Source organism: Anopheles stephensi, unplaced genomic scaffold, assembly GCF_013141755.1.
Source record: "Anopheles stephensi strain Indian unplaced genomic scaffold, UCI_ANSTEP_V1.0 ucontig30, whole genome shotgun sequence".
Lineage (NCBI taxonomy): Eukaryota > Metazoa > Arthropoda > Insecta > Diptera > Culicidae > Anopheles > Anopheles stephensi.
Genome location: NW_023405236.1, coordinates 89,668 through 112,771, shown reverse-complemented (window position 1 = coordinate 112,771; position 23,104 = coordinate 89,668). Strand labels below are relative to the sequence as shown.

General features: G+C 42.4%; 3 protein-coding genes and 1 long non-coding RNA gene across 18 annotated transcripts in view; 2 read left to right on the top strand and 2 right to left on the bottom strand.

The window, feature by feature from the left end:
- The window catches only part of LOC118516470 (sarcolemmal membrane-associated protein-like), a 33,081-nt gene extending 20,806 nt beyond the window's left edge, over positions 1–12,275 (bottom strand). For 2 of the 15 annotated variants that reach the window (XM_036062388.1, XM_036062374.1), the window contains exons 1-2: positions 11,803–12,054; positions 9,576–10,199 (exon numbers count right to left, since the gene is read on the bottom strand). The gene's annotated coding sequence lies outside the window, so the exon portion shown is untranslated. The other 13 variants (XM_036062389.1, XM_036062387.1, XM_036062377.1 and 10 more) reach the window with 13 other exon arrangements.
- An 871-nt stretch (positions 12,276–13,146) lies between these two features.
- LOC118516475 lies at positions 13,147–15,419 on the top strand. The gene is made up of 6 exons (XR_004907894.1): positions 13,147–13,447; positions 13,972–14,044; positions 14,252–14,365; positions 14,574–14,641; positions 14,862–14,941; positions 15,140–15,419. It is a non-coding gene; the product is annotated as an uncharacterized LOC118516475 (long non-coding RNA).
- LOC118516474 (ATPase WRNIP1-like) lies at positions 15,407–17,517 on the bottom strand. The gene is made up of 3 exons (XM_036062392.1): positions 17,380–17,517; positions 16,234–17,307; positions 15,407–16,170 (listed from the first exon to the last, which is right to left on the bottom strand). The coding sequence occupies exons 2-3, from the start codon at positions 17,298–17,300 to the stop codon at positions 15,462–15,464; spliced, it is 1,776 nt and encodes a 591-aa protein (XP_035918285.1). The 5' UTR covers positions 17,301–17,307; positions 17,380–17,517; the 3' UTR covers positions 15,407–15,461.
- A 2,606-nt stretch (positions 17,518–20,123) lies between these two features.
- On the top strand, positions 20,124–21,409 carry LOC118516467. Its single transcript, XM_036062371.1, has 2 exons — positions 20,124–20,480; positions 20,544–21,409. Exons 1-2 carry the CDS (start codon positions 20,271–20,273, stop codon positions 21,132–21,134), a joined length of 801 nt encoding a protein of 266 aa, XP_035918264.1. The 5' UTR covers positions 20,124–20,270; the 3' UTR covers positions 21,135–21,409.
- The last annotated feature ends 1,695 nt before the right edge of the window (positions 21,410–23,104 follow it).

The window sequence follows — 23,104 nt, the reverse complement described above, 5'->3', positions numbered from 1 at the left end:
TTGGCATGCAGAAAACGACGAAAACCGAAAGCCTCACCAGACCGGACCAGAGTTCATCACATCCGGATGGCATTCCGCCAGCCGTAACTCTTTTTTTTTCTCCATTTCATTTCACTTTTCACCCAACCTCGGTGCTTCCACATTTTCATCTACTCGTCACATCAATCAAGGAAATTTATTTATTCCGACAACAAGCAAAAAACTAAATAAAGAAAACACCGACGCGGAACCATTCTAGCCTCCCCAGAAGACCCGGACCACAACGCAGCTGTCGGAATTCTTCATCATCTGACGCAACGAGATGGAATGGGCAGCGATGAGGAACTTCTTTAGCCGTCTAGGGATTGCACTGTGAAATGCATCCATCGCGCATAAATTCACCGAAAACATTGGCGAGCGTAAGTGAGCACGTGTTAAAGGATTTTTGGATGAGAATATGGATTTTTTGTTGTATAATTTTCGACAGGTTGGTAAATGGCGAACTTTAAGCAAAGTGCAACCATTGAACCTGTTGATTCGGACGGCCGCACTGCTGCACCCTGACACGGTGTGCATATGAGCAAGTGTCACTAATACCCGGACGTCACTCGACATCACAGTTTGGTGCGCTTGATGACGGGAAATTGAATTTTCTCATTTACCTCACATGTTTCGGGGAGCATAGAGATATGGCACACAGCAACATGATTGACATGTTACGGGAATATAACACCACTATATCGGAAGACTAATTTCGATAGAAAATTGAATTTTAAACTACAAAAACCCGTCAGCTGGAATGAAGTTCAAACAAACGTATTTTTGCTGCAGGCCGTGTGGATGTTGAAACAAAAGGTAGAACGAGAGAATAATCCGCTTACAGCATTAACAAACTTACAAAAGGCATACGTTTTCATTTTAAACCTCTAACAAGATTTTGCTTTCTGTATCTGTAGCGATATAGAGAGAGAACATCGTAGCTGCCCAACACTGCAGAGCCTTCGGTAGATTGAATAAAATATGTATCCCACCATACCGAAGCAGCACACATCCCGGTGTCCCCACAACCGAAATGGAGAATTAACTTGACACTGACAAAGTTCCTCAAGAAACGGTGCGACAAAAAAAACCCGGACGGATGAAATGAGTTTTGCAGACGTAGCTTCCCTGCTTCCAGCTGAGCGGACGAAATGCGTGGTGACCCAGTGTAGTGTGTTGTGGTGTTTTTATGCTAACCCTGAGCTCGAAGTACGTGCCCGGAAAGCTAACCGAATATCCCATCCCAACACACACACACACGACGGAAAAGGACCGGATGAAGTTGCATCATCAAACGCTGTGCGAATTTTGGTACGTAGCAGAGATGTAGGATGGTATAGGAAGGTTTGGTTGTTGATTGTCCACAAACTCGCTCGTAACGGATTGTTCGTTGTATATTAACAATGTTCACACCGACCACGTATTACACCAAACCTGAAGTGGAGCACTTCAAAACGGTCAAAACAAACGTCCAATAGGGGCATTAGTTGGTGGTAGAGATCGTGTGTCGAATGCACTAATGTATCTACAAAGATCCACGGATAGAGAACCAAATCTGTTCCATCATAAACGGTTAAGATGGAAATTGACATTCTCGTAAACGGGTAACTTCAATTTTGCGACACGTGACCTATTGATTATTATCAACTTAACCCACTATCCATTGCATTAAAGTAAAGCTAAAAAACATATCTTACATGAGATGATTAACACACGATTAGTCATCGTTTCAAACCTTTTAGTCAGAAGAAGAAGACAGTTTGCGCCGAAGGAGTTGCCCATGCGCTGGACATTTTAATTCCCGAGGTCAATTAGCTCAATTGCATGTATGTGAGTCGTCGCTTCATTCGATTCACGGTGACCTCTTGCCACTTTTGTTCCCGGTCCAATTGACGGGTTGAACATAATAATCATGAGAGTGTACTGGAGCAAATCGACCAGAACAAACTTCAAGGGCTTCCACTTAAGCGTTCAAAAGAAAGAATAAAGCTGAACTCTTCATAAAAAAAAATTAACAGTCTCTGATGATAAACAAGAATTTATTACATTAATATTTATCATTATTAGCAGGACTAGCGTCCGGACCGAGGATTAACTCCCATGCGGACCGTTCGTCCGTAGTGAGCACTGGCTATTCGACTACGTGATACCAATAAGTCTAGTAAGCCATTAAATGACCGGCGTATCATAGTAGATCGATATACTATTAAGAAGAAATATTATTTTATTTTTTATTTATTTATTTATTATTACGGACTGATGCCGTATTGTCACCACCGCGTGTGGTGACTGTGAATTAAATTCGCGAAAACAAACAATGAAAGAAAATTGACTAGGCATTTCCTCCTAGTCATTTGCCATATCCCGGGCATGCTCGGTTGTGTAGTGAAGATGAGTGGTTGTTGTCCATTTCTATTGTTTGTGCGTGTGTGTGTGTTGTAGATTTTTTGGTCCGGTTCTATTGCTGTGGCTATGGCTTCGAAGGGGGTTGGTTTGGTCCGGTTGTCTATTATGGGTCTGGACTGAAACAAACAAGCACAGTTATTTGCACAGTACAAACATGAATTTTTCTGCGTGCAATGTTCTCCAAGCAGCCCAGCAATGACACAGCCCGTGATCAACCAAGTCAACATCGAACTCAAAAAAGATCGGCGGATTCCATCTCGCAACAGCTGGAGTGACTCCACTGTTTACGAGGCTGTACCCGCCGACCACTCCCGAGCCCAACGCCAACCCAGGCGACCCCGCTGTTCCAAAGCTGGACTGACTTGGAGCACACTACTACAGACAAAAAAAAAAACACACAAGCCTGCCTCCTTTTAACGGCAGTAAGAAAATTGCCCTCGAATGTAATTGCTCCGTCAACAGATCACACATTGCACAACATAAAACATTTACCACAAAGACAACACAACATATAACAAAAGGAGTGGCGGATGTGGATTGGAAGGATAATAGGGATGCGGAATCAAAGGATGAGACCGTTGTCTCTGGCGAATCGGTAGATGAGCCTCATGTAGGCGAGGTCCCTAGTTGCCAACACTTCTCTTATTTCTATACCCGGTCGTCTGCCGATGCTCTCAACTGCGCTTAACAAGGAGGGTCTTGCAGTTTCAAACTCCACGCAGGACCACAGAAGGTGATCCACATCGTGAAATCCGTCACCGCAGCCACACACCTTCGTCTGAGCCAGAGTTATACGCTGAAGATGAGCATTCAACGCGAAATGATTCGACATAAGTCGAGACATCATGCGTATGAATGCCCGGTCAACAGAGAGCCCACCGAACCAAGGCCGCAGGGACACTTGCGGAGAGATCGAGAAAAGGAATCGCCCGAGATCATCTGCCTCCCACATGCTCTGCCAGCGAGACAGGAAAAGTTGCTGTGGTAGGCGAAGAAACTCTCGGGCCGAGATCGGACGGTCGTAAAAGGCGCCTTGTTGGACGCCTGTTTTGGCCAGTGAGTCTGCCTTCTCGTTGCCGGGAATTCCACAATGAGAAGGTACCCAAATTAGCGAAATCCTGAACGCCTTGTCGAACAAGGAAGAAATATTAGATACAAATTTATTTTAAACAAGAATTTCCTCCAGAATGCTGGAGGATCACTGGCTCTACTACCTATGAAGGAACACAAGTAGAACACGCTCCAAGAACGGACGGGATATGATGTCTACCTTTAAGACACTGAAACACGATACAGTACTTAATTGTTACTTTAATGAATTGTTAATATAATCTGTGACTGTAAGCATTGTTTTAACATGCGAAAAGAGAAGAGTCATCAGAGTACCCCTTGTTAAATTCTGTTTTGATTACATCTTCTGTACTCACAGTTCATCTAGCTCAAGCAGTGAGGCACTCTGTTAGAAATTAAAAAATAAGATTTTTTAAAAAAGGTAATGCAATATTTAATAAATATGTACGTAGCTTAATGCGCAGCGAAAAGTGATGTTCGCAGAACACACCAATCCGATTGTAACGATTAAAGATAAAGTTATATAAGGATAAAGATCAAGAGATCGGTCAGTACGTTTAGTTATTTAGCTTTCCCAAGAATGACATTAGTGCTATTTGTTTAAATCGATCTTTTAATCTTCAAGTGATTCCAATCAAACGAAGACATTCAAATAATCTAATTTTTATTTTCCCAAAGTTCAATAATTCAATCAATCGTTTTACCACATTCCTTTCGCCTGAAAAAAGCAACCTATACTAATCCAAAACATCAAAGACAGACAACCTTAATGTTCTAGGTCAAACTGGGTAGAGAATGTGCAGGAAAGAAAACACAACGAACGGAGCACGTCGGCTTCCGTACTTAATTTGATTTAAAACATAGCCATAACGGATGGAAACAAGTTCTTTCTAGCGGTCACGACCTTGTCCCCTACCTCGGAAGGAACTCGTTAGGTTTCGTTTTACCATCACGCCAACGATTAGACGAATTAAACTTGTAGTCATGCAAAAATGGCTCCATAGACACGGCACCACAAGTATCCCACACCATTGACGCGTTCCCTCCGATATCACAGTGGACCTGACCGCCGATATCACACACGCAAAAGTCACATTTCTCTGGCAAGCGTGTCGTCGCAAAAATGTAAAAGTAAAAGATAAACATAATAAATCGTCAAAAGAGCACAAATAAATTAGATACACACTTAAACAAAAACATAAAACCCTTAAACATTGGCAAAACCGACACCAAAACGGGACAACAAATGCACAATAAAAAAAACGCACCGTTTAAGAAATCAACAGACATCAAATTCCAAAACACACAACGACCGCCCGGAAAAAGGGCAATGGAATGCGCGATGGTGGGGTGACACAAGAAGCGGGGCAAAAAGAAAAGCCGCCGGTGGAAAACTTCGGAATGAAAGCGCACAAAATTGCACACATCCGCCGACGAGAGAGGCAATTGTGTGTGGTGGAATGTTTCTCCAAAATTTTCTTCTCCACACTTTCGACTCGTAACACGAAAATATGGTTTCGAAGGAAATCAGTCGATCTGGTTTGATCACGATGACAATGGCATTCCATCCTACTAATGCTACAGCTTATCATTTAGCGTGCTGTAGTTTTAAATTTGACACGTTTTAAGGTGACGTTTAATCTACAATCCATCAAAAAAGCAATCACCGCACATTGATAATGGGAGGTGTTGCATCTATTACGGCGCTTGATCAGGGGAAAGGAAATTTATTTTTCACACATGAAGGAATTTTTTTTTTATTCAAGAGGAAATTATGTAGAAAAGGGGGGCGGATATAATGAAGAGATGACTTTTCTTTTTAATAAATAAACAACCATATAATTTGATTGACCAACAATTTATCATCAAACGAGACGAGATTAAATTAAAAAATTAAATTAAAAAAATATTCCTTATTTCATTTTAATTTTGACAGATGTCAAAAATTTTAGTATCGTAACTGACATATTGTATGCAGGAGAGGGTACATATTTTAGCTATTCATTTATTCTACTTTAGTTTATTTTTAAGAGATTTCTTATAGAAAACACTAAAGAGATTTGTCTAATTTGATTAAATTCTTAGCCTGACAAATGTTCCCCGACTTTTGACATCTGTCAAAAAAAAAACTTTGGAATTTTAGATATACATCAAAATGATTGGCATAAAATTGGAGCAACTTTGCAAAATAACTAAATTAAACCATCATATGTTGCACAATAGTACAGTCGATAAGCTAGCTCTATTTCTTATTGTAATAAAAAAAAACCCCAGCTTCACGATGATTCCCACACCACTCTCGGCGTAATCATCCCCTATTACATAAACGATCCCCAACACTGGGATAGAGTGGATGAGAGCAGTGTACGGCTGAAATACCAGCTTCTCATCACATGTAATGCTCGTTTTAGAGATCAAAATTAGTCTACGGCACTTGAACTCCTCTCAACGGGCAAAAACAGGCAAACCAACAACCCCAAAAAAAAACGCAACGAGACGCGCGAATCAGCGAACGGCCTTGCACAAAATTTTTGACTCAAGCAAAAACAACCGCGGAACCTGTTCGTTTGGTGATTTAGGGATATTTGGGAAAACCGGGTGACCGAGGTTAAGAATGGTGGAAAGCCGCCCCTGTGGTTTTACGCCCCTTATAGACTAACTTAACTTCTCGACCGTTTGCCACCGACCACGGCCGTACACGTGTGGCACAGGATTGTTTATAGAGGTTGTGCTATTTTAACGCATAATTGCGAGGCGATACACACGCACACACAAAAACCCCTGTTTTTCAAAATGAGAAACGTTGCCGAACCGGTGTAATGGATCGGAAAAATGGACGAGTGGAAAATTTTTAATCTTCGACAACGATTATCGATGGTACCTGGTTCAGAGTACAAGGCAGGTAAGTAGAATATTGATTATCGCAGACATTCCAACTGGTAAGATGTAAGGAAGGTATATTTTACGTTATAAAATTTAAATTTTAACATTTTCATATTCATCTTTTATGAAATTAAAATTGCACAAGTTGTGCAATGTTTCAAAATATTGGAAAAAATACTGAAGCTTAATTAAAAAAAAGGAAAATGTTAACTGATTTAAGTTGGAAATTCTAAATTCTAGAAAGGGATTTTTGATAGCCGAGTAGCTATCAGCTTTAGCCTTTTAAACGGTGCAACAAAGTATCGAATTCCACTCGGTCCACTCTACACCGTTGAAATTCTAACATCAAATCTAAATGTTATGGAACTCCCCAAACACACAAGGCGATAGTATGCACCAACAACATGCTTGTTATGGATTTAAATCTTGACCAATCAATGCCCTTCATACACTAGGCTTGATTATTCGGCTTTGTGTAATTTAAATCGCAGATAAGCGTCTGCCATTAAAATACTTGGATTGCAGAACAGGCCATTAAAGAAGAGGCTATTCCGGCAAAGTTGAAGATAAAAAAAGAGAAAATCAGAATCTGGAATCACAGACAGCAGTTGCAAAGATTTGAAGACCGTTCAAACAAAATACCAACGTACCAACCAATCTTCTTCTTCTTCTTCTTTGGCACTACAACCTCGAGGGGTCTCGGCCTACCATTTTTGGATTTCTGTGACTTAATTTTATCCGTAGTAAAGTAGTCAGTCCTACGTACGGGAAGGCGGTCTGGATGGGAATTGAAACTCCGGTCCTGCCGTGTGAAGACCGGCGCCGTTATCGTCTCGGACACTGGACCGCCCCAACCCATCAGTCAACCACATTTTCTGGTATATTTTATTAATTTTGAACCAGTTCCAGTTGTACGTAAAATCATGGTAAAAATCGATTAACAAACAGCCGAATTCGATAAAAGATTGAAATGTTGTCATTTTTAACAGACGGTTCCATTTTATAGCATTTACGAGTGGAAGATAAAACATCATAATTAAAAAAAATATCACAAAGGTGTCACAAAAGATTTTGATTTAAAAACATAATAAAATCAAATTACGCATAATAAACAATAATTCCAAAATATGGCAGATAAAAATATGTTTAAATATCAAAACGCCGGTCACACATAGTCATAACACCGTTCAAAAGTCATAACATCATCCAAAACGAAAACAATTTGCTTTAATCCACAAGATAAGAAAAAAAACGTAAATAAAGCAGGCAAGCAAAGACTGCGCAAGTCAATGACCAGTTCCCAATCCCTTAGACCGCCACTCGTTGATGATCGTCCGAGATAAGATGCCTGCACAACCCTAAACAACCACAACAAACTGCACCATTCAACGGCCACAACATCATCGGTAGACTGTCATTCTGGACAAGCATACGCATGCAGACGAAGCAAACCAAACAAAAAAGGAGCGTGTCTGAAGTAAAAGACAAATTGCCACATTAATCGATCCTCCTCCCTTTGGCAGATATGTTTTTTAATGTAATGATATGTTTTTTTGTTGAAACCACTCGAATAATCAATTGCCAACTGATAAGAACGTGCCAGCCCTGAAGGTAAGTCTTGTTGAAATGCACATGGTTGGATGCTCCGTTGCAAAACACAACACAAACAGTGTTTCGATGCAAATACGACAACGGAGGGGCGGGATTTTGGGTTTGATGAATTATTTTCATTTATAAATCATTTGTCATACACATGCGAGGGAAGTCCAAGGTTGGTTGTGTTGGTTGGTTAATTGAATCTTTTTTTCCGAACACGCCCAATTATAACCTAGTCGAAGCTTGATTACGGTGGTGGTTGGCTTTACAAAGCGAGCAAATATTTGCAGTTATCATTTATTTGGTGATGCCTTTTTTGTATTTGCAAATTGACCTACATATGTGAAGCGAATGACACATCTCACCGTCAACAAGAAGATCAATCATCTGGTTGATCTTGATGATATTGGGACCACACCAGATATATAGGTAACGATCGTAACTTTAAATCGTGCACATCAATTAAATATATCACAGGTTAACCAAAACCATACAGACCATAGAAAAGAAAGCGTTTAAAAATCTTAAGATCGTTACAGCCTACAGTATTCTAAAACATTACAAGATAGACCATTTCCAGTCGTTGAAGCGATATTTGAAAGCTCTCTCAGTAGTCTTGCATATGAAAGAAGGTTCGAATGGGAATTTCATACGCGATCTTGTAGCTCTCCGAACCCTGCTAACACCAAGCCCTGTGCAAGGATGATAGGATGAGCTGTCTACTCATAGATCTTAAGCTAGAAAGAGCTATCAGACATTCGGAGAATTTAGACTACAGATTTATTATGATCCTGGCATACGACGGTGACATCATTGTTTGTAGCTCTTCTGTTTAACTGAAGGCTCTTTGAAGACGTCTAAAGCTTCACCTAGCTGGAATGAAATGCGAATAGCTCGAACCGCAGCCTGACGAAACTACAGTCTCCCTCAGAGAAACCTGTCTCAATGACAACCTGGAGTCTGTCAAAAAATTTACGAAATGCTCTTAGTCACGTCAGGAAGATCATGCCATGGGAATGGATCTTCCGGATGACCCAACCCGATAAGTTTTTAAGGTCGCTCCTCGACTTGTGCAAAGCAAGCTTCACTTCTTCTTTCTTGGCCTATCGACCTCCTATAGATCAAACCTGCCATTTCTGGTTTACTAGACTTTTTGATAAAATATAGTTGGATAGTCAGTCCTCACTACGGAGGAACGGCCCCAGATGGGATTTGTTCCGGTCCTGCCGTGTGAAAACCGGTGAGGCTGTCGCATCTACCACCGGGCCGCTCCAATACTTGGTAGGCTTTTCCATATTGAGGAAAATTGATGAAACCAATACGTTCACTAGAATAGTTGGGATAATGAGCGGATTAAAGGACCTCCGAAGCTGACCAAAACCGCAAAGGGGTTGTAGCGAAGGATAACTACCCATTTTTGTGAATTTGTGACGCTATCCAGATAATTGGCTTTAGGGTAGGCAACCCTCAAACTTTGCTCATCACCAAAAATTTTATTAGAATATTTTAAATTCATACAACAAAATGGTCAAAAGTAGGACGACGACCATTTTTCTCATTAGTTGAAAATCTGATCAATATCAAATAAATTGTCAACCTACCTGAACTGATCACTGCGGAGAGCCGTTATGCTGATCGTAGGGGAAGCGAGCGGGGACAAATTCGGAACTTGGTTGAAGGTTCGGGAAAAACAAAAATAAAGCCGGAAATCCTTTGGACGGTGGTGTGGCAAATCAATTTTTGAAATTCTTCAGCAGCAGCTAATCTATCGCCAGATCCGTCGAAACATTCCCGAGGCAGATCTAGGATGGTGCAAATTATTCACGCGAAGAAAACTTGAGACGTTAATTTTCAACACTTGTCGTTATCATTGGTCGCACATGCCCGCAGTGACACACACAAACACTTCACTTGTTATTTTCTATTGCTTCTCTTTATACTTCGGATTCGAATCGATTGAATTTTTACTTCACTTTTCCAACAATCGCACACAGAACACACTCATGGAGAGCAACACTTTCGCAGAGAGGAAAATTTCGATTTTTCTTTTTTCCACTTTTTTTTACGGTGCACTTCGGTAACCACGGTAACAACTGCTTTCGTTCGCGGCAGAGCACTTTGATTTTCGCTTAAAAATCGTCTTTTTCCTGTTGTTTGTTTTCGAACTTCATAACGTGCTGATGATGGCGCGCGCGGTGATTGGCTTTTCGACGCTCAGATCTGCACTGCCAACCGTGGGAAAAGCGGGTTTCGGGGAGGAAAAGAAGAGAGACGATTGTTTAATCAGCCTTGTGGGAGTAATAATCCTTCAAGGAAAGTGTGATGTATCTCTTTCAAACGGGAAAGAACACACGGAACGGATGGTTCCGCTATCAACAGACCAATGGAATCGATTTAATTTTTGAGTGCTATTTTGAACAGTTTTTAAATAGAAAACACAAACTTCTTGGTAGAAATATCACCTTCAAAACCAGGACTGACAGCCAAGCAATCGAAGCTGAACCGGTCGTTGCAAGATTTGAATCCTTAAGCATGGTGTTGATTTACATTAAAATATAGTACTCTAATAACAAACTATAGCTCTAATAACTAGGTGTCTGAAAACATCGACCTTCAAATAAATCTAGGACATTGTTTTTGGTGCGGAAAAATTTAAATAAAGATCTAAATTTTAATACTAAAGAATAAAGCAAAATAAGAGCTGCATAAAAATTGTCCCTGTTAAGAATCTGTTTTACGATTGCCTCGCAAATGATTTTTTTTAAATTAAAATTAATTTAAATTGTGTAAGCCATATTATGTAATCGTATTACAATTGGGCGTTAAGTTGACGATAAAGAAACCAGCAACAAAATAAGAAACGATGTACGATTTAGCACCGCCACTATAGTCCTTTTCTAATGATTTGCCTCATGTGTTCTAGCTATATCTTCAACAAAAATACTAACTCTAAATCTCCTTGCAGTACCGTACGATAAATTGTTCGTTATGTTATCCTACGTAAATAAGTAGGAACGTAGGATTCCGATTTAGTTCTCAGCATTTTTTGTTATTTAATTTTGCCATTAGTGCTATCAACGCATTGATACATCCAAACTCAGTTTTGAGACTCTAAGCAAGCTCTGGAGGCTCTTGTTTTCTACAGCCTACGGTGTAATATTCGCCTCCGTGAGTGCAGCGACTACAGGAGACGGAAATTCTGCATTCGCCGCGTACTTTTGCAGCGGAATAAATACAAAGATGCACCTTTTTTTTTCTTTTTTTTTGCTTTAACACACTTTGGTGCGCCGTGCATTATGTGCCGTCTCTGCCAAATCCTCCCGTTTCTTCCCGTTGCTACCGTCAACCCCATCTACACCTGTGTGTCCAACGTTTCCTTTTTCCGGTTCCGATATGCGACACTAAACCGAACACACACACAAAGGGGGCGCGCGCGCACTGACACACACACACACACACACACAGACGTAATGGTTTTTGGTAGTAGAGTGGAGCGACGGGAGAAAAAAAAACATTCTTCCTCACGGAGAAGACCTCGCCCCACCTCGCATTACTCCTACTGATGGGTAGGGGGTTGTCCCCTAGTGATGGGTATGTCTGTGTGTGTGTGTATGTGTTTGGTAACGGGGTTTTTTTTTGTACCGAATGATCCGTGTTCCGACACACACTGACCAATTTCCTGTGCGGTTCCTTTCAGATTGGAGACGTTCTTCTGCTACGTCCGGTGGTAGCGAAAGTGGGAGCTAAATTTTCACGCACAAAAATACTTTAAATATAAGCACACACACACATGTACACGCCCGCACAAGAAAAGGAGTGAAGGGATACCTGTACACGGAAAACGGAGGTGCGAGTTTCGGCCCTGTGGGAACGTGTTCGAGCCCTACTTTTTCTTAACCACCAGGCAAAAGGAACGGCGAACACCAAATAAAAACGCACACTCGGACCCTCTCGTTCACAACTGGCTGCTTCGATCGGTGGAGCTACAAAACAGGGAAGTTTTGTTCTCACACACGCACCCGCACGTATCTCGCCCTTTCCTTTTCCTGACCGAACAGAACGGTTTCGTGCGGATTTTGCTTTCACCTTTACCAGTGAGCTTGAACGATTCCCGGTGCCTCTCCGGGTCTGGGCTTCACGGTTCTACTTCACGAATATCTTGTGCACGCACGGTAGCACCCGAGGGGGAGAATCGACCAGTGAGCCTGCGTTTTCCAAAAATGCGAACAGTCGCGAGTGAATTCAGTGGAAAACAACAAAAAGCAGTTTTCTTCTTCGTCGTCTCGCAGTACAGTGGGTGGGTGCTGAGGTCAACGTGAATAACGCAATCGCATCATTAACCTTTGTGTGAGAAATTGTGCAAGTAACAAGGCTAGTGGCACAAGACCAATAGGAATATTTTCAAAATTTTTAACAACAAATTAAAACGCTAGAAAGTTATAAAAACCCGTAAATGCTTGATAGAAAAATTAATTTTTGAGTACGGAACTTGGTGCTGTAAACGCGTTTGACACGTTCGAATTCTGTTTTAGAACATTGCTTTGTGTGCTAAAATAACGTTTTAGTACTCTTTACAGAAAATGAGCAGTGAACCGCTGCCACGAATGGGTGTAAAAAAACAGTAAAATAATTTGTTTTTAACTATCCGTTGTATTAAATGTACATTTTTACATTTCATTGCATTTTTGAATATCTTTCCGCTATTTCGAGAGCTGCGCAGAGTTCATTTTCGATTTCGAAACCGTTGACACATGCTCGGCTATCTTCGGCACCTTTTCGGCTTCGGATCAAGGTATGTAGATATAGAAGGTAGAGTTGTTTAGAGCAAATTGACATTTCTCGACCTGACATAACAGTTCCGAGGTGATCGAGGGGAAGGGTATTGAGAAGAGTGATGGCAGCGTCGGAGGAGGCGCCGGTGGTGGTATCGCTTGCGATTTTTTGACGAAAAATGCAACCAAATATCGTCAATCTTCTGTGGAACAACATTTGATATGCGAAGAACACCCATAAATCAGCGAAATTGCTCAAGGGATTGAGAATCGAGGCTGTTTGTTCATGTTTGTTCCCCATACCATATGATTTTGTAAACAAACTCTGACATAACTCGACTAAAATGTCGCCCTGTCAAATCGATAAAAATCCACCTTCTAAATACATACACCTTGCTTCGGATTCGTTTCCCGCACCGGTTTGGAAGGGTTGTCAACGATTTAGGTAAATTCTTTCTGAACGTGCGCTCGAAGTGGAAGGTTGAATTTGTCGTAAATCAAAGAAAAGTTGTCCTTACAGCGATGAACAAATTAATATATGTTTGTGTAGTTTACATAAGTATTAATCCGGATTGACCAGTACGTTCTGAGTGTGTATAAATTTACTGAAATCATGCGTTGAAATTCCGATATTGGCGGCAATCGTCGTCTTGGTCGTGGCTGAGTCGCGTGGTATGCCACCGCACATGTAGCTATCATGGGTAAGTTAACCTATTTGCTGATTAAATCAAATTCAATGCTGCTGGTTAAGCTTGGAACGAACCATTCCGATATGGGATGACCGAAAATGTCGAAATTTCCATAATAAGAGTGCGTGTACGAACGCTACGGTTTGTTAGGTTATGTTTCCCTAACCATGCGTTTTCAGCGCTGCTTCGAATTTTGCCATAGTCCCACTCTTCTTCACTCCTTCTAGCTTATCTGAGGAGATGCATATGGTGAATTTTGCTAAACAATTAGCAAAGAGGAGTTATGGACCTCGCTAGCGTAACAAATCTTTTTCTCGCTCTCGGCTCCCAGTGAGTCGCCACATGTCACGAGCGGTTGCAAACGCGCTGCTAAGACTGAATCGACTTACCATGTCTTAAATGATGATTATGACCACCAAACCCATTAAATGAAGCTCTCATGTTTCCAAATTGTCATGCACCACTCTGACTTAATTACGAATAGCAAACGTTCTCGATAATACGCTAACACCAATCGCTTCTTTTATTTTTTGCAGATGAATGGAAACCGTTGGCCCTCATTCCACAATGTCCCGACTCGACATAACTTGAACCGTCCTCCTACAAAAGGTAAGATTGAATGAATATATTTATCAAAAGTAAAATTGTACCAGAGAGTGTTTTTAATGATGAAAAAAATCCTTAATTTCATTTGATGTTATAATGATATTTATCGATAACATGCACTACTAACTGAACATGTATCCCATAAAGGGCGATTTATACTTGTCCCGAACGTTGGAACTTTAGTAAATAATATCTTATTTCTCATTTCAGGTTGCTTTCCCTCATGGCTTGGGTAAAAAAGGTAGAAGATGGTTGGATGGAAAAAGGGGTTCTTCCTAATCGTCCCTAACGAGTTTCCCGTTGATCTACTGCTGCTTCGATTGTGTAAGTATGTCCTGCATTAAAATTGATTGAATGCGAATGTGTTTTTTTTTCTAAATGATGATTATGACCTAACCTATTAAATGAACCACTAATGATTCATATTTGTCATGCACCACTCTGACGAAAATAAGATGGAATTTAATGCTTTTTAAAGCAATTTTTTTCGATAATACGCGCTAACCAATTGCTTTCTATTTATCTTTACCAGGCACCTGCTGATCGAATCTTCCAACAAACCAGTGTTGACATCCCAATTGATAGGAATAGCCTTCAACGGTGAGTGTCATTCCAGTAATGTCCCATTAATACCTACGGGCATGTAACCTAGCAACGCATGAAATGATGAACAAAAAATCTTCCTTCTCTTATTATATGAATTCCGTTGATTCTACAAACTATGCTTAACACTGATGCGCTCCAGTTCTTCTACTCTAATACAAAAATCCATAACACCGATTGTAAATTATATTTTTGTTTATATCTGTTTTTATTGCAGTTGGTGTTTGGAAAACTCTCCTGTCATCCTCGGTTTCCGGTTAAACATGCGAGGGGATTGGCTTGGTGACACCCGGCAAGGTAACTATCAGAGTTAGCTTGAACGAAAGTACTTCCATATGGAATTTGATGAAATAATAGTATAATTTTGTTGAGATATAATGATAGCATGGGTTCAGATTGTCTCCATCCTGAAATGTTGTTTCTATTCAACAAACATCACTTCTCTGAGAGATCAAGTCTGATGATTTTCACTTTATTTTATTTGCTCCTTACTAGGGCGGGGGGACATTCCCAAAAGGCAATGAGAGGGGGAAAAGGCGGAACCTTCTTCCTGGACAGTAGGCAGCAACCTCGGGGGTCTGTTTTCCTATTCCCGGCTTCCTTGACTTGATTTTACCCGTACGTAGGAATGCAACAGATTGGGATGATTGGTTGTTGTCAGTCGTGTCCTGCCTGGCTAGCGGAAAGGTGGCTGAGTGACATCGTTGATGTCGTACCTTGAACTCATATTGGAATCCTGTTACTTGAATAAAAAGGCGTCGATTAAGAAGGAAAACTCGGTTTATTTACTCATTCTTCAATGCCACTGCCGCTCTTCCTATTCCGAAAAGTAGTTCTCGTCCTCCAATCCTTCCGGCATGTAGCTCAAGCCGGACTGATCCTTGTGCAGCAAGTTGTAACCCGCACCGTACTGCAGATCCTTCATCAGCTTCGTCGGTGCATTGCGCAGATGGAGCGGCACGGCCGGCATCGGCCCTCGCCGCCATTCGTCGATCGACACCCGGCAGCGACGGTACGCATCGTACAGTTGGCGGCTTTTCGGTGCGCGGGCCAGGTAGACGGCACAGTGCGCAATGATGCAGTCCGCTTCCGGCAAACCGACCGACTGCACGGCGGTCAGCGTTGCGGTCGCTACCTGCAGCGCATTCGTGTCCGCCAGACCGATGTCCTCGCTCGCCATGCGTATCATCCGGCGGCAGATGTAGCGTGGATCTTCGCCGGACGCGATCATACGCGTCGCCCAGTACAGGGCCGCATTATCGTCCGAAGCGCGGATGGATTTGTGCAGGGCGGATACGATGTCGTAGTGTTGGTCGCCTTTACGATCGTACAGTAGGTGCGATTTCTTTATACCCTCGCGGACGTCCTGCAGCGTGACGGTTTTCGGTGGATCGTAAGCGTTACTGCCGTTCAACGGTTCGGCAGCACCACCGGACAGAGCTAGCTGCAAACTGTTCAGTCCGATACGGGCATCTCCGTCGCAGGTTTCCGCGAGCCAGCGCACCGTTTCCTCGTGGATTATCGTGCTGAAAAGCGTTTCACAAGCATTATTGCCAACCATACCCCCCAACCCTTCCAAACCTTCTTACCGTGGGATGAACGGCAGCTTGCTAAAGTCGGGCACCTTATCCACATTATTGTTCACGCACTCCGGTACCATGACGGTTTCGTACTCGGGCAGCGCACGGGTCAGTATCTGCATCATGCTGTCCACCGTATGCTTCTCCAGCACGATCACCCGGCACCGGCTGAGCAGGGCCGAGTTAAGGCTGAACGATGGATTTTCCGTCGTCGCACCGATCAGCGTGATCGTGCCGGATTCTACGTGCGGCAGAAAGATGTCCTGCTGCAGCTTGTTAAACCGATGTATCTCGTCCATAAACAGCATCGTACGCCGGTTGTACTTGAGATCGGCTTTGGCGGCCTTTACCACCTCCTTCACCTCTGCCACACCCGCCATCGTGGCGGAAAGCTTCACAAATCGTAACGTGGCTGTATCGCGCTTGCAGCGACCGGCAATAATGTTCGCCAGTGTCGTTTTACCACAGCCCGGCGGGCCCCACAGTATCAGGCTCGGTATGGTGCCGCTATCGAGCAGTTTGCGAAGGATTGTGTTCCGGCCGATTATTTGATCCTGCCCGACGTAGTGTTCGATTTCCGTTGGGCGCATCAGCTCGGCGAGTGGTGGTAACGGTTGTTTGCTTTGGGGTGGTGCTTTTGTCTGCGTCGGAGCGGTTCTCGACTTCTTCGCGCTTTGCTGCTCTGCAGCCGTTTGCTCTTCTTCACCGTCGGAATGTATGTCTATTACGGCGCTCGATACTGTGTGGTTAGGTGGGTGGGGTGATGCATCGTCGTTGCGTGCCCGCTTAGCTGGTTTTGGGCTGCGTTCAAAAATGCTAAAGTTGCGTCTCGCTTTCCCGTCAACAGGTTGCCGCGTGCGTGTTGTTTCGGTGGTCGGTGTTTTGGAACTTGTGGTGCCGTCATTTACGGTGCTGGATGTCGGTTGTTCTTCGGCGTGTTCACTCTGGTTAAGACAATCATCTACGTGCTGTTCGATCTCGGCCTTCGGGATCCATTTATCGCACACCGGGCAAACCGTTTTGGGAATGCTGGTCGAGGGTTGTGCATCGTCGAGCTCATGGAGAACGTGTGCCATTTTGCATCTACAACGTGTAAACAGAACGACATTATTTCACAAATCTTGTTTTGATAAGGAAAAGGAAAGAAACGCATACCACAAGCTCTACACCACCACTTGCTTTTATTTTGAAAAAAATCGGCGGCAAGCAGGAACGAACGCGGTTTGTCATGTTTCGCGGAAACACAAACAATGCGCAAATCTTGGCTTTGCAACGAAATGTCAGTTGGGCCGCTCCCAAGCAACAAACCCAAGTAACAAAACGAACGTGGGACGTGCAGGCTGCCCAGGAGCGATGCAAATACACAACACACACGAAACACAAATAACCTGAAATAAAACTCTGAACTGAAGTAAAAATTGAGTCACTAATTATCTTTGAAGATATAAGTGAATACAGCAGTATTTGATAGAACATTGAAGATTCTGTATACATGCACAATATTCAGTGGAACTGTGTAGCTCGTTAGTAGAAGCTGTACAGTGCTCGATACGCTCTACGGTACTTGTTAAGAGCATTATGGAACTCTTAGGCTACGATTTAAGAAAGACGGACGATCCTAATGGTAATGAATAGATTTTAAGATTTCTCTAACTTGTCATGCATTTGGCGAACTCTAATTACAGTTCTAGTTCATACAATTGCTATGCGCATCATCTAAAGACAGAAGAAAAAGCGAAACAAGGGTGATGTTTATCCTAGTTAACCCAAATAGCCAAATTGCCTTAAGCAGCCACAATTTCAGCACGCTAAAGATCGCTGATCTAATACATGTTTTGCAGTAGATAAGCAGCGTCATAGTTCCTCGTACTTTTAACCGGGCCTTAAGCAGCTTTCGTAAATCGAGCTGCTAAAGAAAGTTTTTATGTGCTATTCATTTTCATGCAAGGCATCTGTTTCGGGATTTTGAATCTGGTGATCATCTTCCGAACTAGAATTGTCGGATGTATCGATAGGAATATCGATTATCTCGCAGTCGTCTTCGTTCTCAAATATTTTACGCATAATTTAATTGCGCTTTATATAAAATTTTCCCAATTTTTTCACACACTTTCAACACATCTTTCCACACAATGTTTTTCTGACGACGCATGGCAGATAGCAAAGTCCTATTGAGATAATGCTCTAAACAAACAACTTGAAGGGCCATCTTTCACTCTTACATGGGCATAAAGTTCTATGAAGTACCGCCTGCTTCTTAATAGGCCGCATAGTTCGGATGAACACAATGCATGGTTTATAAATAAGCCCGATAGTTCCATTGAATTCCGAGTGCAAGTAGTAAAGCTTCATAGTTCCATCAAGTTCCACGGTCTTTTTAACTTGCCTCCAAGTTGTACGTTTTTTCTTAAAGAAGTACGAAAAATCGAATTATTTATTTTTGGGAAGACTTCAGTCCTCTATACAAATTACTGAGCCACAGTTTTCAGTACGAAGCTTTGATGCTGCTCAAGAGCAGGTTAAAATCTTGAAAAACAAAAGATGTATTGAGGCAGCGATCTTTGCCATGGTAAAATTTGCAACTATAGAACGCTTGGCTATTTTGCTACGTAAACCGAAATTTTTCAGCGTAGAACCTGATTTTTTAAACACAAACATAAACGATACATGAAGCTTTTCAAAGCGGTGTTGAAGATGTAACAAGCGTTGCGTACCGTGAAGTATAATGATTTTGCTATTCAAAACAATTTAACACCCTTCAAAATATTCAATTGTTTGAGCAAATGTTTACCGTATTTGTTTTTAGCATTTGAGCTGAGTTAGCAAATTAACATTTCAGGTGTTTCTAACTCCTGTTAGATTCAACCGTAGATGGAGTCTAATTACGAAAGCTTCCAACCAGCGTTTATTGTTCGGTACGGTGCACAATACAATTCGAAAAGCTATCAGAAATCACATCAAACGTTTCTGTAAGTTTTTGTTTTCATCCAAAGCTCATAGAATCCCGGCCCTTCTGGTGGACGCTAAAACGCCATCATTCCATACCAGTTTGAGTCTACTACGCCTCTTTTGTCCACGTGGACAGGAAAAAAAGGACCCGTTAAAAGGACTTAACGAGCTGGGTCGTCCGGTCTCATTCTCATGGCATGACCAGCCCACCGGAGCCTGGCGGGTCTAATTCGCTGCACGGTGGTGAGATTATCCTATAGCTCGAAGAGCTCGTCATTGTAGCGGCTCCTCCATTATCCTAAAAAATAGAATAAGTTATAAAACTTATCCTCGTAGTGAGGACGGACTGTCCAACAAAGTGGTATTTTTAAGTCTAGTAAGTCAGAAATGCCTAGGATGTCGTTATGCCCAGAAGAGAAAGGGAAAGAGAGAGAGAGAACGAGAGGGAGGTTTTAAAACTACACGAATATTTAGTAAACTGGTGATCACAACAGTTCAGTTTACTCAGCAAATACAACCAAACAGAAAGGAAACCTCCTTTCTCCTCCAGAATCGCTCGTTTCGCGTGTCAACGACTTAATAATGAGGAAAGAAAATGATACCATACCGGGCCAACGGTTTCCCACACCAAAAGCGTACGCGTGGAGTGGGATATCGTGTTGTCGTAGGTTGTCACTCGTCCGTACAACCCCAAACGGCACCCGAAACCTACCAGCTGGAGAAGGAAAAACTATCTACTCATCACCTTTCAGCGCAACACGACCGTAACCCTATACGGTGGTCCGCTTTGCCGGTGATTCTTTGTTTGATTGGCAATAAACGAGCACCTAGGGCACAATGGGCACGAGCAAAATGGCCAACGGGGCGCGTGCACAACGCGTGCTGAAATGTAGTGCAAGGGGAATGTCAAGTTTATCATTTCGCGATGCTTCAGGAATTCGGCACAGCTATCCCTCCGTTCCCTTTGCGGGGTCAACGATGCCTATCGATCCAACAACATGCCGGTGCACCCCCCGAAGGCTGGCTGGCACAAAACTGGGTCCAGTTAGCATCGGCACACCGGCACATCGGCAAACGTACGGTTCCAGTGCACCGGAATGGACGATTATCCGATCACGAGCGAAGATCCGGATGTACGCCAACAGTTTGCGGAAAACATCTTCCAAATATTGCGTCCGCTGTCCGCGTCGGAGATGCCTCCGCGCAGTAACCGGCCACAGGATGAGGATTCGTCCGAATGCAGTGCCCTGTCCGACCCGTTCTCCGATCTGGACGAATCGTACATACTGTTGGATCAGCGGAAAAAGGTTCGTTGTTGCTCTATGCACACTGAACTCGGAAGTGCTTAACCGTGTGTTTACCTTTCCCAGAAACCCGGAGTGGACGAAACCGATGAGTTGCTGCTGATGAATCAATTTACACCCGAGTTCCGGAACGCTTACGATGAGCTGATGGGTGCAAACCGGCTCCGGAAGCCGGAAGATGCGGTACAGGTGGAACCGGGTCCGAGCGATTCCTGTGCCGGTTGTCCGGATATGCAGACGGCCACCGATTTCAGTCCCAAGTTCCGGTCGTTCATAGACGAGATGCTGCGCAAGTGCGATCTGCAGCATCACCAGGAGGAGAAGAAACGTCGCGAACAGCAACAGTTGCTGCAGCAGCGCAAGAAAGGCCGTGTCCGGGCGATCGTGTCGGAAGAATCGTTCTGTGGGCTGGAAACGGATTCCATGTCCGGGATGTGGCGCATGCTGGACGCGATGTCGGAAAACGAGCGGGAACTGTTTCCTACCTCCGGTCCGCACTACGATCTGTACTACGATCGGCGGTTCGATTGGATGACGCGGGACGAAGTACCGTGGGAACAGATCGAAACGTCCAAGAAGAAGTGTGAACAGTGGTTGAAGATACCGTGCCCAACGGAGGTGCCCGAAAGTGCTAGGCCGGTGAAACAGAATCTATAACCTATTGGGATGGTATACTGGTGCTTCGAAGAGGTAGTTTTTTAAATTGGTTTGAGAGAAATTTTTGCATTTTGCGCCTGAAAGTATGTAATTTCATTGAGAAGAACGTTTGCTACGTGAGATAATACGTCTTTTTATAATATATTTATCCTAGTCCTAGCCTGAGTGATTCTTTGAAGTAGTGCCGATTATTAACACGTCAGGAGATGGTATTGTATTGTATATTGCATACTTCTAGGCGCTCTTTAGCTAAAGCATGAACCAGCAGCAATGAAGCGTCGTGAGTGCATACACACGTACACCAGTAAATGCATTTCTTTTTCTAAAGAGTGTAACGTTGCATTTGGAATTGAATAAAACTTTATGACTTTAAGTGGGGTTTGCTTAAAAGCTTATCTTCTGAGCCTTTGCTCTTGTTTCAGAAAGTTCGCACCTGAAAGTATGCAATTTGTTTAAAAATGAATCGCTTTGTGACTGCCGTTAGTTTTAAGAAATTCTAGACTGTTGTAAAATTGCCACCTAACTCGCATTCACACGGCTGCGGGCCACTATCTGTCATTAAGCATCCACAGCTCATATTAAGAGAGATTGTTGATAGGACGGTTTAAAGCTTTTTACATTTGGAGGCTTTTTTGGTGGTATCTGTTTGATTGAAATATTGATCATATTTTAAATTTTTAACACTTACCGTTCAAACCTTCTTTAGAAGTAAATTATCATCTAAACCCCTTTCTCTCTTCCTGCTCTCGTTACTTTGGTGTCTAAAAGACCGTATTTTGGATTGGTTTTTCTTGGTTAGTAGAAGTTCAGGTGGACCAGTGCTGCTCTATCTTGCTTTCGTTGCGGTTTTTTTTAATCCGTGGACTGGACTGTTGCTTTCTCATTATCATTGATGGGTTTATTCTATATTTTTAACAAAATGCATACTTTCAGGCGTTCGTAGTAAATATAGGCAGAGGAGAGTAATAATGCTGTCTGAAAGATGCTCCTTACAATTTATAGCAATAAAATGTAAGGTAAAAGACTCGAGAAGGCCCCCCTAGAATCTTTTGTGTGCAGCACTGTGGCCTGTTATTTTTGTTGTACAGTGGGATTTCTGTATGGTCAAAACCCATTTGATATAAACATTGTGCATTGTTCCTTAATACTTTTAATAGACAGCGAGTAGAACTTGATACAATACATTTTAACAAGTGGTTTGAGATTATGATATTCTTATGTTTTCTCCTTTGCTGAATATCAATGCAAGGTAACAAGTATTCATCGAATTACTGTTCCGTTACCGTCCGAGAACGCCGTGCATGTTTTAGGCCCGATTGTTCACCCTTAGTGCGACTGAAAACTAGTACGAAGCCCCTGTAACCCAAAATGAATGGTAGGGTTAGCGGAGAGGGGATTTTAATCAAATAATAACAATATTTTATTCGACTTTCTTCAACCAATTTTGACCACACTGAAAGCACACTGAAAGCTCACTGTGAAGCTCTCGCAACGTGTACTGCGGATTGCATACCTTTAGGCGTAAATCCTACAGCGCCTAACAAATTTTGTCAGAGGGGGGCCTTCTCGAGTCTTTTACCTTTCTCAAACGTTTACACAACAAGAGAATTCCATGAGCAAACCTTCAAGAAATTATTTTTCCATTTTCAGTATTAGCTGCATTATTTTAGTTAGGATTGTTTATTTATGGGCTAATAATATTAAAAGAATAGAAACTCTCAAGAATTCGTAAAAAAAACACATTAAAATCCTTTAATACGTGTAATTTCTAGCCAAAATTCATTTATTTTTGCGCCTGAAAGTATACAATTTGAGTGTCAGAAATACATAATACTTACCATCTTTGAACGGCTCCTTTGATGCATACGAAATAGAAATTCTATCACAGAAACGTTTAATAAATGAATTTTAAATCATTTTTATTAAGTGCAACAAAATGGGAGCTTCATGCATCGCTTCCCTGCCAACAT